Source organism: Mycteria americana, chromosome 24 (assembly GCF_035582795.1).
Source record: "Mycteria americana isolate JAX WOST 10 ecotype Jacksonville Zoo and Gardens chromosome 24, USCA_MyAme_1.0, whole genome shotgun sequence".
Classification (NCBI taxonomy): Eukaryota; Metazoa; Chordata; class Aves; order Ciconiiformes; family Ciconiidae; genus Mycteria; species Mycteria americana.
The window spans coordinates 4,054,888-4,069,913 of record NC_134388.1 but is presented as its reverse complement, the minus strand read 5'-3'; the positions used below and the strand labels follow the sequence as shown (position 1 = coordinate 4,069,913).

General features: G+C 36.9%; 1 protein-coding gene across 7 annotated transcripts in view; it reads left to right on the top strand.

Annotated features, from left to right (window-relative positions):
• Nucleotides 1–12,421, top strand: part of EPS15L1 (epidermal growth factor receptor pathway substrate 15 like 1) — a 46,844-nt gene extending 34,423 nt beyond the window's left edge. For 6 of the 7 annotated variants that reach the window (XM_075524559.1, XM_075524557.1, XM_075524558.1 and 3 more), the window contains 2 exons: nucleotides 2,005–2,210; nucleotides 6,892–12,421. In XM_075524559.1, the coding sequence (XP_075380674.1) occupies nucleotides 2,005–2,210; nucleotides 6,892–7,038 (353 nt within the window). In that variant the 3' untranslated portion in view covers nucleotides 7,039–12,421. The remainder of the gene's footprint in view (nucleotides 1–2,004; nucleotides 2,211–6,891) is intronic. The other variant, XM_075524560.1, reaches the window with a different exon arrangement.
• Nucleotides 12,422–15,026: the final 2,605 nt, after the last annotated feature.

Sequence of the window (15,026 nt, the reverse complement as noted above, 5' to 3'; positions counted from 1 at the left end):
GTATCTTTGCCACATCTGTTAACCAGGATGAAGCATGTACTGAACCATGAAAAATAGTACTGAAGTAAACTTTAAGAGATCTCCTTTATCCTCCGGCTTCAAGGCAGTGTGATTTCTAGAAACCGGTTCTCAAACCTCATGGACGCGATGATGGAATGCAACAAGTTCGCTAGGCAGTCTTGAGTATTCTTAAGTTTTAAAAACGTTACAGATTGTCTAATGTAAATCTCCCTTGGTAAAATCTAAATCCATTAGCCTTTTTCTTGATGGAAGATTTGCCTACAGGACTGTGATCCCCTTGAATACTCTTAAGACTAAACAAATCCAGTTATATCTCCTACTGCACGTGTCTTGTTTTCTACGCCTCTTTCTCTCTGCTTGTTCAGCTGTGGTCTTTCTCGCTTCACGTTTTCCCTGAAGCACAGTGCCTGCAAGCGGTCACTATATTGCATCTGAGGCCCAAGTATGATGTTAGCACTAAGATAAGAGTCTGCATGATTCCTTCAGCCCCCCTGTAAATCTGTGCCTGGCTGAGTTTGAGGACTATAGGTCCCTGCAGCCCGTGCAATCATTAAGGAGGTGCCGCCAGCACGGTGCGGAGCCTGCTGATGGCAGAGGGCTGTATGTCTGGCGAGGTGAGTGCAAGGGAAGATGGACTTTTGGCTGGCCCCTGGGGTAGGAGAGGCTGACCTGTGATTTAACGGCAGGTGAAGACAGGCTGCTGGATAGGTTAGTTATTTAGAGCAAGTTTGCTGACCATTATTTCTCTTTGAGAAATGAGGATTTCCGCAGATTTGAGCAAATATTATAAAGTTCATGAGCAACTACCGAAGTACCTTCTTAAAAGCCATCGGGCTATGTCTTAGACATGTCACGTACATACTCTGAAATGTGGGGGTTCAACTCCATTTCTCTGTGCTTTCCTCGTATGTGTATCCTGGTGTGAATAAATTATAAGATTCCTATTAAATTATAGTTCAAAGAATTGGACATTTCAAAAAAGTTAGCTTTATTAATGCAAATAATGTATGTAATTCAGGTTATTATGCAGGAAGTTGTAAATATTTTTTTATTTAAAAAATGTTTCAAGATTTTCCTTTATCATTTGTCGAGTACACATTATAATCAGGATTGTTCATCCAAGGAGTATTTTCCCTGGAGGCTAGACTGTGTACTTGTCAGGAGCAATCTTTTCCTTCTTTTTTTTTTTTTAAGAGAAAAAAAAAATTGCATTTATCTGTTTAGTTATTGGACCTAACAAAATAGTACTTTTTGCAAGGGGAATTAAAAATTAACCATTGAGGTTCTAATTGCAACTAATAAAATATACAACCATTAGTTATGAGCATACACAATAGTTCCTGTGACTTCATTTGTTATTGGGGTGGAATATAAGAACAAGCAGTCCCCTACAAAAGGTGGGTTGCACAGCAAGCACCCCAGAACAAGGTGATTGCTTAATCAGTCTCTTTTTCCCTTGTATGCGTGGTGGTAGAAGGATAAATCAGTTCCAGGAAAAAAAACCCCAGAATGCATGCATTCTGTAAAGTCACAGATAAGTTACTATTTAATTCTCTTTAACATGATAATTATTTATCTTTAATTTTTTATATATATATATATATTTAAGTATTTTGTCTTTTATATAATCCCAAACGTAAACTTGAAATGTCTCTAATCCTGGAAAATGAACTAAAGTCATACTTGTCAAATTCTTCTGACCAAATGTCTTTATATTGGGTTTTATCATTTTAAATCTTGATGGTATTAATATTGCAGTATGTATAAGTAAGATGATAAATCCATGTAAATAAAACAACTGTTTGAGATGATTTGCATTGAGAAATGAGCACCATTATGTTTGGTGACATTTTAAACCACCCCAGGAAGAATGGATGATGCTAAAGTGTATCAGCACAGTTTCCTATTTAAGGGGTTTGCATTGTCCATGGTAAGTAACTTCTCTTTTTCTCCTTTTGTTTTTTTTTTTCCTAAACTTTCCAGGTAAAAGTACTCCTGTAAGCCACCTTGGGTCTTCAGATTTTCCCAAGCCCCATGATCCATTCCAGCCATTTGGGGCTGACAGCAGTGACCCGTTTCAAAGTAAAAAGGGGTTTGGGGACCCATTTAGTGGAAAAGATCCATTTGCTCCCTCCTCTTCAAGTAAAACTTCTAAAGACTCTTCCTTGGGGTTTGCAGACTTCAGCTCTGTAAGTTAAGTTCATTGTCTCTGAGCAAACCACTTTCTGCTCTGCTTGCAGCAATCTATTGGGTTTTTGTTTTAACTGCAAACCTACTGTTCACTGGCTTCTGTCTCTTAGTACCTTCATGCTGTCCTCATTGTTTTTGTATTAATATTTCTGTAATAAAAAGGCATTATTTCAATAAAAAAGAAGTTTCATACTAAATTTTAAAGGGTTTACTTGCATTTAAATTATTTTAGTACAGTGTGCCTTTACTCACAAATTCTTTGTAGCAGAATCTGTGTATTGTTTTTGTTGCATGGAGGCTATTTTGTAAACTGATTTTTGGGAGCCAATGATGTAAAGATTCAAAAACAATTGTTGAAAACATTTATATAGCAATTTCACCATATCCTGAGAAGCAAGTCCTTAAAGGGAAAGATTCCACAAAGTGTTTGTAATTGTTTGTGAAAAAAGTTCTGACAATCCTGTCACAATGTTTGCTGTATACGATGGAATGTGGTCATAAAGATACGTATATGAGACAGAGACGGAAAATTTAGCTGTTGAATTTTGTTCCAATTACTGATACGGTAGAAAAGCCCTTGTTAGACAAAGAAAGCAAAATTGTTTTGTAGAACCAATATAGAAACGTCCATACTGCGCTCCAGAAGACAGTGTCAGAAGGTTTGAAAGCAAAGCCGAGTACCCATTCATTAAAAAATACGAGGGTTTCTAAAAGCCTGGCTTTGTTTTTAGTGCTGGCAGGTACGTTATTGAATTGGAAATCGTTGTAAATGTAGTAGTAGTGTCGTTCTTAATGCTTCCATGAGTAGATAGAAATCTGTTCCATCCACAGCCTCAGGCTTCTTCCTCCTTTCATGTGTTTTTGTTCTGTCACATTGCCATGCAGTGAAATTGCCAACTTAATCTGTTACTTAACTCTGATGGACACAGTTCACAGTGTTCGACAAGTGGAGATCTTTAAGCCGAATCTTTCAGGTTGCTTATTTTTAATGTTTTTTCCCCTAGTCATTAGTTAATAGTAAATGTGTATCACTTTCCTATTTGATATTGTTAGTTGAGGTCATCTGTGCATACTTTTAGCTGGCCTCAGTGCTTTAATTTATCTATGATACTGAAGACGTCAAAGTTCAAGATATTATGTATGCTTTACCACAGTTAGTACTAGCCTGTTGAATTTGCACAGTTAAATTCTGTGATTGTATACAAAATGGTGACATTCTTAATAAAAACAAGACGCAAAACTTGCTTTATCTGAAATTTCTTGAACAACATCTAATTTCTTCCTTGAATGAAAGACAAATAATGGAACGGAATGACTGTTACCCAGCTATTGTCGTCTTTCTTACAGACTGCATTTCTTAACTTAAAAGTGTGGCTTACACTGAGTGATTGTTTCAAATGATTAACCAAAATCTCTGATCCCCATCCCAGTGGGTGCTCTAGTGTTAAATTTGCTGTGCCATCAGGTTTTCAGGAGATTAACTTTAGAAGATAAGGAGAAAGTAGGAAAAATGAGATCTTGAGCAGGAGCCACTTATAATTACTGTTAAGTGGCACTTCATCAAATGAAATTAATTTTTTAATTGGTTTTGTGAATTGCTTTCTACTGCTGTAAGAAAAAAAAAAAAAAAAAAGCGTTAACTGAATTTGACTGAAAAGAGAGAGACCTGATCCCTGTTCTTTTCAGTTTGTTGGGGGTTTTTTTGCTTGCCTGTAACACAATTATGTTGCTACACTTGATAATCCCTAATCCTTCTGTATGAAGTCTTAAGTGTACTAGTTACCTTGTAATCAGCAAGAACATTGTGCTTGTCTTTGCCTAATGTTTGGGAAACTTTGTTCATAATGGAAATTAAAAGCAGTTTTACTTACGGAAGGTTTTTTGACACACAATTGAAGTCCATAGAATTTGAGAACAGAATCATAGAATCGTGTAGGTTTGAGTAATTGAATAACCTGATTCTTAATTGGAATTATTTATTGTCGCAAAGAAGTAACATGAGGGCCTTCACTAGATTTTAGTAGCACTCTAGAAAATTTGGCTTTTTTTTGAGACACTGGCAAATTCATGCACCCAGAGTTTAAGTATATTCTCATTGCATTCTTAACTTTTCCACTGGCATTACATACGACTCTCTGGAACAAAACAAAGTCTTTTGGTAGCTCATATTTCAGGTGTTTCTAGGTTCCAGCTTCAGTTTACAGAACAACAAGAAAAGCAATCTTTCCGCCAACAGAAGGTGTTTAAATTTCCAAGAAACGGAGCACTTAGAACTAAACTAAAATTTTTCTCTTAATATAAGCTGGTAATGTAGTAAACACAAGTCAGTGTAGCTTTTTGTGTATTTGATTAGTTTGGCTGCAGTCTGCAGTTTTCCTCATTTATGCCTCGGGTCTAGCTGTACTTCTGAAAAAGAAAAAAAAAAAAAACAAAAAGAGAGGGTTTTAATGAAATGACAGATATGTGATACATATTTACAGACTTCTTGAAACCTGGACACATGCAAAGAATTTGTTATTGTATTAAATGACTGGTAATTCAGTTACATTACCTTTCGATAGGCAATCTGTGCAAGAATCAGTGGCATTAATGAACTGTTGCGTATTTCACTATCTAATGATCAGAGCTATGCTCCTGAAAATTTTACTTTATGCTAACCATTTGTAATAAGGCACATCCAGATTTCTTTCCAATGAATCGCTTGCCTGTTCCCCCCCCCCCCGCTTTTTTTTTTTCCTTTGCCCTCTGCACTTTTAACCACAAAAATATAACTTGTGTACCATAAACAAGTCATAATTGGGACTCTCATAAGCTTTGGAAGACTTATCCTAAGATGTAAGCTATATAAGTAAAACTGTTTTCTCAACATTAAAAAAAAAAAAAAAAAGACACCCCAGAGAGTTTGACCAAAGCTTATTGTATTTCTGAAAATAGTAACTGTTATTCTCCATCTCAGCTATATGATCTTTTTGAATTCTTGGAATAAGTGGAGAAGTCCTACTTCCATTTGAATCCCTCTTTACTGTATCTTGAAAAAAATCATCTGTTTAAAATCTTAGTGAGCTTTTAAATCTTACCTGTCAGCTGACATTATTTAAATGAGTAACGATAGTAGGTTTTCTTCATTTTAAAAGTAAAATGGCATAAAATGTGTGGCATGTTTATTGTATTTCAGTAACATTGAATGCAAAGGTCCTCATCTAAATTTTGATAGCAATGAAAGCAGAGGTATTGTTTGAAGAAAAGTAATTTTAAAGTAGTCCTCTTCTTTTGCATCAGATCATCTGAAAAATCATATTGAGAGAAATAAAATGAGGAATTGTGAGCATCCAGAAGCACATAGATAAGGCATAATTTAACTAAATTATGAGTAAATGAGAATTGGACTTGGGTTGAAAGAAATTCAAATAGACGCATTTACTTAAAAAATATGAATTATAGATACAATGCAGAGTGGAAAAGGCAGGGGTGGGGGCCATGGCTTAGTATATCGGCAGCTAGGCGTAGGTCTAGCACTTAAAGTTGCGTTTAATACTCGGTTCAATATTTCGAGCTTGCCTGGGAAGGTGTAGCCGTATCAGCGAGTGCAACGGCATATTTTGCTGTGTTCAGAGTTGCTATGTTGTGGACCACAGGGCAATTTTTGCAGTATACATTCAGCTGAAATTGAAACTATAAATTCTATCTAGTTTTCTCTTCAAAAAAAACCCCAAATAATATGTTTTCCTGAACATTCAAAAAAAGATAGTACAAAGCAAATTTTAGAAGTGGGATATAATGCAAACATTTGCATGCAGCTGTGCGAACGCTTCTGTTAACATCATCCTCTTCAGCAAATGCTAAAATTAAACAGTAACGGATTATATTTTAGTTTTAAATTGTTATGATTTCACTAAGATATTTTAATATTTTGTGCAAAACGTTCAAACAAGCAAAACTTTTGCATACTTCAGTGGTAAATACTGGAATATAATTTTGGAATAGTCTTGCAGCAGTGTACTCAAATGTGTTTTGGGAAGCTCAAACAGGCTTAGAAGCTGAATGTTATAATGTGCTATATTTCCTTAGTGTTTTCTGCTGAAGTAAATTGGATTCTCGTACATTATTTCTTACTGGAAAAACTCTGCATATATTTTATGAACAGTAACAGAAGCACTTTTTGTAACTTTTGATTTGGTGGTGAAACTTCCCACAAATCGGCCGTCTCCAGAGTCGTTATTAAAACCCCTCACCCTTAGCAGGAAATACTACAATAAAACTCTCTGCAATGGAGGCAAGAGTAAATAACTCTTGTTTTTACCAGCTATTTACTATTCTTAAAAATGGATGTAGGTTGCTATGCTCCCAAACCACTAACTTGCTTTTTTTGTATTTGTGGAGTTTTTGTTTGGCTCCAGTCCCCTGGCCATTTTCATACACAACTGAGACATGGATGCAGGGACGTGCAGCCCAGATGGGTTAGTTTCCTGGTGGGAGGAGGAAGAAATTAAGGAAATAAATTAAAGGATGGAGTGAGGAAATCAGTGAGTGAATTTTTATCTTAATCCAGAAGAACTACTCTAAGACAGCTTGGTATACTTGATCCATATATTTAATAAGTCTGATTCATTGTATTTTTCACATAATTTCTTCTAGCTTTTTGGTAAATTTATTAATTTATTTTCCGTTTTCATTTTTTAGTTTGGAAATGAAGAACAGCAGCTGGCATGGGCAAAGCGTGAGAGTGAAAAAGCAGAGCAAGAAAGACTAGCTCGATTGCGGAGACAAGAACAAGAAGACCTTGAGTTGGCTATTGCACTCAGTAAGGCCGATATGCCAAACTCTTAAATAGAGGTTCTTTGGCTCCACCCTGTCCAAGTGAGACCTTTAAACGTGGCTTTTATAAAAATACTAAATTCTTGGTTTATGTTGTGAAAATAATTCTAGTCACCTTCAACTCTAAACAAGACTGGCTGGTCACGTCAAACTGGGCTCTGTGTGGCTTTTCAAGTGCATAATATGCAGGAAACACTGTATAAGCTGTATTATATGTTCTAGATAAAATTTACTGCTTGTAAGAAATTTAACGTATGATCCTAAGATACTGAAAGCAAAGTTTCTTTATCTGGACGACAATGTTGCATATAGTAAACTGCAACTTGTGAATCTGGCTTTTTATTACCTGAATTCCATTGGGTTTTTGAGGCCGCAGTATGAATTTCAAAGAAAATGTCATAAAAAGATAATATTTATAGAATTAGCTTTCACTTGTTACATTTATTTAATAATTCATGGTAGGCTAATCAGTATGTCATCTGCGTCATGTATGTCAAAGTCTTCAGCATAAAATTCAGTATTGGATGGTCCCTTTTTATCCAGGAGGTGTGGCTTTACAAAAGAATCTGGCAGTTTCTATATGATGAATACAAACATAGTGAACTGTATAAAATATTATGAATTTGAAGCCTCTATGAATGAGTAGTTCTGTTAATTTAAACATTTGTTTGCATTGACTTTTAATAATTGTATGTGACGTTGTAAAAGAGGGAGTTAATTCAGTTGTAGTAAATTGGACAAATAATTTGGCAATTAAATCGTTAGGGCAAAATCTTGCTTTATCTCATAAGCAAATATGATTGCAGGGTTGTGATACAAGTTTGAGTGCTGCTTTCATGTAAAATCAAGCAATGGAAAACGTACAAAGCTTGAACAGTGTTCATCCCTACAACTCATTTTACCCTCTTTTGCTCCAACTGCCAGAACATAGACCGTGTTATTTGTGTTACCCAATTGACTGTGCGAGACCGTCTTTACCTCTGTTTCTTGAATTCCACCTATTTTACATTATGGGGTTACAGATCAAACATAATTTAGCTGAAAAAAGGCCAAGTTGAAATAGATTTTATTTGCCAAATACATGTTCATGCGCAAGTTGTAGAAGTACTGGTAGACTGGATTGGCTTTAAAATACGGCTTGCAGTAGTAAGTAAGTCCAAGTAGGCACCGATTTTATATACACCTGTAGAACTCGATACTTCCACCTGGTAAGGATAACACAGAATGTGTTTTACATGTCATATATAAAATAAGTCCTTATGATAAGTCTGTGAATGATTTACTTACTAAAAATGCCTTTTCTCATTACCGGAATTCTAACACTTCAGTTGTCTTTGCCTTGGACTTTTATGTCTAAACAGAGTAGGCATCTAGCACAAAATTTTTAAAATGTCCTTATTGTATATCTGCTTTCCTATCCTTGGTTGTGTAGGAATACAAAGCTTAACAGTCTGTGTTTTTACTGATGCAGCCCTTATCTTACAACATTTTCTCTATTTTTTTTGAAGATGTGGTATATTCCTTCATCATCTTTAATGCATTTATATTTTTTATGTCCTTGCTTCCTTGCTTTTGTTTTTCATAATACAAAGATAGTGCCTGTTCACTGAATGAGAACACTCTTTCCCCATTCTGTTGTAATTGCCTTATTCTGGATGCTTTCCTTACACAGAGATAAGAATCAGATTGGATCATTTTAATCTTCTTAGTAGTTTTCAGCTCTGAAATGCAGCTAAGATGTGGCATTTGTTGTCTCAGGCTTCTGTGAGTAGGTATATGGGCGAGTGCATGTCTGTGTATGTACGTACACACGCACATCCATCCCTTTACATACGCAGCAATACATATGACAAAAGCGAAACCCCATATCTCAAAATGCAGTTTTAGGAGTCACAATTCCCTGTTTGCTGTGTGTCTCCTGTGCTAACGGTACTACAAATAATGTGAATCTTTAATTCCCCTCAGAAGGGGAGAAGAGGCATTCTGGTATCAAAACCCATCCATATAATGATCTTTAATACTGCCTTTTAATGACCCCTTTGGAATGCAGTAGAAGATATTTCTAATTTGACAGAACCTGATTTGAAATCCCTTCCCATTGTGGTAATTTTTCTCTGAAATATGTTAGTTTAAACAATCAAACATACTAAAATGTCAACAAATGCTCTTTGCTGTTGGTGTACAGGACTTGAAGTCTCTGAGAGCAAAGTTGGGTCTGTCGGTAGCTAATATGAGATAAAACTTTTGCTATGAAAGAGCAATTTTCAAAATGGAATGGCCGCAGGATTCTCAGTGAAGTTAAACAGGTTGTATCCATGTGTAAGATTCTCCTTTTCATTTTCATTTGGGCCCGAGTCTTTGTGGTGTCTCTTCTGCTACAATAAAACCCCATTTGTGTGTAGTGCCATTTTAGGAGGGAAAACCACTTTTGGACTACTACTTGGATGACGTCACTCCAGTGGGACGGGGTGGATGAGCTAAACAGCTTGATTCATTTTCTGAGTTCTGTAGCATAATAAGACTTTCTGCTACTCTGTCAGTGCTCTCAAATACTGTAATTTATAACGCTTCTGAGGCAATGAGTCGGTGTTTTCAAGATGTTCAGCAGGAAGCCAGAAATGTGAATTAATCTAGCATTCCATATAGCGTTAGAACGGATTGCTCGTTTTCCTATTTCCTTATTGACTCATTCTTCATATTTGCTTGGACAGTAACGGAAGATCAAGCAAATGAACGAGGACAGAACATGTCCTCTATGCACAGTGTATTAGATTTAGTAACCTTAGGTTTACTGAAACACTCTTGATTCAAAATTTTAGACACTGCGGTAGAAGAAAACTTAGCTGTGATTTCTCCCTGTTGTATTTAACACAGTTTTCCTTGTAAAAAGGAAGACGACCCACATTCTTCCCTTAGGCTTGTAACTCAGTGTTTTGTATAATACCTGCACTTGTTCTTCTAAGAGAAAAAACCTTTATCGCAAGACATTGATCTTCTTCTTCCTCCAGAACAGTGAAATTTAAAGCACAAATAGGCCTATCGCTATTTGGGCAGAGAAAATATGTACAATGCAAGATATATAAAATGTGAGTATACACAATGCATATACAGTGTACATTATGAGATCCATATTATTTGTGTCTATGTGTGTATATATATATAGTGTATTGTATAATGTAATAATAGTGTGTGTATATACTATATATGTCCACATACTATGTCTAGTATATAGTTACTTGTGCTGTACATAAAATGTGTATATACAATGAATATGTAGAATATGCATATATATTCTATATATTAAAGCTTGTGTGTATGTATGTATTCTCTAAACAGAGATGGATACAGCAATGGAATTTTTACAGAAATGCAGATTAGATCATGGCTCTTAGAATTTCAAAGTTCTGGTGAAAGAAAAAAAAGGAGAAATGACTACTTCTAATAAATTTGTTTCAAGATTACTTTCATTGGCATGAAAAACCGTGTTGGCTAGCTGTGCCAAGTGTGAGAGGGAAACCTGGCAGAAAGTAGCTATCATCTGACTGGATGTGATTGCACATTCTTTTGAGTTTTTAAAGTGTCTTTTTGAATTGTAGGCTCAATTTCGGATCTTCTTGTATGTGATGGTCACGTCATCTTTTCTTTTTTCTCTAGGCTGAGGCAATGATTTTTCTCCTACATTTGCTTGTAGTTTCACTTCTCTCTTTCTTTTTTCCCCTTTTTTAAAAATTATTTTAAGGAGCTATTCCCATACACGCATACACACATATACCCCGAAGAGTCGCACGCTAAGGTGGAAAACATGTTTTTCTTGCTTCATTCCAGTGATATAGGTTGCATATAATTGTCATCTGGATTTCAGCTCTGTTTTTCCTCCATTTCCACTTAAGCTTTTACTTCAGGAGGAATGACTATCCATTGCATTCTTGGCTTTGAGGAAAGAGTGGAGGTGATTCTACTTTCTACTCAGATAAATTATTAGACTCTGTGGGACATTGAGCAATCACAAAGAGTTTAGTAGGCTTTTATAGTGGCACACGTGTGTTTTATACAGAGTATCGTCACTGCTGGAATGACTCATGGAAAACCATGAATTGCACACGGCACCGAGGCACAACAGCTAAAACAGGAAAGACGGACAATTATTCACGTTCAACCTACGCATGCAAACTTTGCATGTAGGACACAGGTATTGAATTACCCACATTATCCTTTATAGACCAGTATGTTCACATTTGCCTCGAGTGGTTTCCCTAAGTTATATTCAAATAGTCCTGTTGTAAAACATACCAGTCATTCTGCAATAAAAACAGATGCTCATAAAAGTAGTACTTCTACAATAATGCTGTATGAAATATTTTTATATTGGCAAATTTTTCCTTATGAAATCTCTGCCCTATGAGGATCGTCAGTCCTCACTGTGTTTTGTTTCATGTAATGCGCTCTCAAAGTGTAGGAAATTCCAAGCTGTGTCTGACTGTGTAACCTTTTTTTTTTTTAATTCCTGTCTGTGAAATCTGTTGTCAGAAATTTTTGTAGAAATTATTTTGTCATCTTATGCTCAAAGATAATGCACTTTTCTTGGATTCTTCTTATAATCCTTTTGGGGTTACTATTTCTTCTTTAGTGTTTCTCCATTGAGAAGAGTATTTATTCTGTAGAACCGAGGCCCAAGGAATTTTGGTCCAAGTAGAATTGTTGCTTTCCCTCGTGTAAGAGTTTGATTTCTCCCTTCTTCTGCGTTTTATTCCTCCCTCTCAGGAATTTCATTTCTGTTTAATCCTCATTTAGAGTTGGAACTCTGTTAAAGTGAATTGATCTGTGCTAATAATGATCTAGTTCAAATATCTTCCTACACTGGTGGAACAGCTACGTTTTTGTTGTGTGTCAGCCATTGCATCTCTCTGTAGACTTCACAACAAACATCTTTTCTTAGAAAAGAATTTTGCTTGGAGTATGGTGGAATCATAGAAGATTTATTTTTAGAGTAAATATGTTAACTATTATTCATTGACACGCCTGTTTTATCAGTTGATATACTGCTCTTTTTACTTGAAAGTTTTATAAATAAAGGCTAATTTGTTATAAAACGGAATTTTCATTTCTCCAGCTTCTGCCTTCCCCTTTAAGTTTAACTTTAAAAGGAAAACTCCCAGTGACTATGGTTCCTTCTGCTGTTACAATTACAGAGTGCTCTTCTGGTGTCCCTTTTAACATGACGTTCTTTAGTCTGACCTAAAAAAGGTGGAAACACAAAGTGGAAACTACAATGTTGACCTAAATTTGACTAATATTTCCAAATATGTACATTATTGTAGTTATATTTATCTTTCAAATATCATAACAAATTGAAAGGTATTTTAATTTTAACCCATCTCATGTGTTTATTGTTTAATAAGAGAAATGTTATTGTTTAATATAATAAATGAAAAGTTACTTTTTGGAGCGCTGAGACTTCGGCAATCTTTCTTTACCTTTTTTTTGGTCCACAATTTCACAAGCTTTTGTGTCACATTTGTGAATCTCGCTTTGAACAACTGCTTGATTCTCTGCGTTGAGATCTTTTTTCTTTTGGCTGGTGCCTTCCGCGCACTGTTTTCCCTTCTGTCCTTCCCCTTCTTCCTTGTCCCGGCCACATTTGGTCTGTACAGACCAGTCAGAAAATCCAATGCCGCACCCTTTCCAAAACAATTTGTGTGCCGCAATGCTAAACATCCAGGCAATTTATACTGGGAGGGGTTAGAGAGATCACCAGAGACAAACCCTTTCTGCTTGCTGGAAAAACACACCTCACTATCGGACTATTTGACATTATTCACTTTGACTCACTATTCTCCCATCTGTTTGTTTTATTTACTCTGTTTCTGCACACATTGGCATGGTTAACAACAGATTGCCAAGGCAGGTTTCTCTTGAAATTGCTCTCCAGCAATATTTTTAGTACGTTGACATTTTGAAGCCAGGATTTGACTGTAGTGTGTCGCAGACAGGCGCAACTTCCTACCCACGTTCTCTCGTCGTGTAATGCTCTTCTTCGCTTATAAAAACTTGGGCCACAGCTCCGTGTTTTGCTCCCACTCGAGTTTTTGGAGTCTGACAACGTAGCCATCCGAACAATTTCCCAAATACCTGCCCGAGCTCCGTTGTCCATGCCTAATCCGAAAGGACTCCCTATAGCAGGCATCGTGTCGAGGCCAAGAGGCTCTTCACCGGGAGGGGAAGAAAAGCGTAGGCATCCTGTTCAAGAAGAAACATTTGCAAGTGGAAACTCGAATATAAAGGAACTCAAAGCTACGAGCCCAGCTGTTAAACCTCAAAAACAAATGTAGCATTTGTTGACTGTGCCTAAATATGACCCAAGACCAGCTTGTGTTGTGAAAGTCTGAGCCTTGCTGCCATCCCCACCACTGAAATTGCAGTCATATTTTTCTTGGGGAGGCGCTACCGGGAAAAACTTGCTGAATCTCCTGTCTGCTGCACATGACTATCAATTTAGTCACTCTGAACATCATTTAGCTCCTGTCTGGTTAGCATTTTTTTAATGTAATGACCGCAATTAAAACTTTTTTATTAGTGCTGATACAGCATCTCTTACAAATGCTATAGCCTTCCCTATTGATGAGTTCTCATAACGCTCTGCGCCAGCTGCAAACATAATATAGTTCTGCTGTTTAACTTCCCATAGATGTTGTCCTCAATCACTGCTTTTCAGAAGGAAACTGTACAGAAGAACAAAGCCTTGCGCTCTCTGCCCAGCCCTTGCACCCGCAGGAAGGGCACCCAGGCATCCTCTATCCCTTATTTTGCAAGTGCTTGCGATATAAAATCATTAATATATCAAAACCCACTTAGGCTGTCATCGTGCACGGGCTGCAAAAAAAGTGGGTTTGGGGATTTGAGGATTTTTTTGGTGTGTTGTGTTTTGTGTTTAAGCCTCAGGCTCAGTAGCTTCTCGCCTAATGTATTAAATGTCACAGGGGATGTCCAATGTCATATTCCAGATGTTTCCTGATGACATAATGATAGGTCAGAACTCCAGGAATGCTCTGAGCTGTAAGAAGTGCAAGAAACCAAAGTAAAAGTGATTTAAAGGGATACCGTATTTAATTATAAACCTGTAAGTTCATCTGCAATTTCTGCGTTGCTGAATTTATGCTTACTACAAAGTACAGAATACTTTTGATTTGCTAAAAGGAATTATAATTGAAGCAGGTGAATAAGCAGGTAACTAATGCTAACTATGGTTACAGAGTAAATGAAAACTTCGTTGCTCCTGCTCTCCTTGTGCTTGGAAAGGTGGTTTTGTTAAAGTTCCTACGTAAAGCAGTGCATATGACTCATTTTTTTGTGTCTACATAAAATATTATAAGATCAAATAATTGTGGCTGAAAAGTCAGACCTCAAAAGATTAAATCAAACACATTTTCTGCCTAACAAGTTTAGGATAAATCCCTGCCTCCTCTGTGCGCTTCAAGCTGAGAGGACTGTTGCGTGGCAGAGGCTATTCCCAATCTCAGCCCAAGTGATGGGGAATTGCTTGGTTGGGATCAAATAGTACAGAGCTTTAAGGAGTCTCTGGGAATCAATAACTTGAGCCAGTTACCTCCGGGGCCTGGGAATTGTGTATGGCTAAGTGCTTTAGGTTACTGGTGTTTGGTTTGTAAATCGATTCCTTCTCTTCCAAATCTATGGGAAGCACATTTCTGAACGGAGGTGTGCCTAAGCCTGGGTCTTCGGTCATGGCAGAGCGGGGTTGCTGCAGTCCCAGCCGGTTTCAGGAGCTCCAACCGCTCTGCTCTTGGCATGCAGGATGAGTCCTGGGCAGGTGGGACCCGTTACAGACCCAGCTGAGAGCGGCTGCTTCAAGGACACGCAGGAATTTTAAGGTTTGTAGATGCCACCAAGTACGTTTCGGATGTTAGCAACGGGGATAGTTTTCTCCCTATTAAATTACATGGGGTTTGGATTGAATTTTCCTCTTTATGTTTCCCCCCAACACT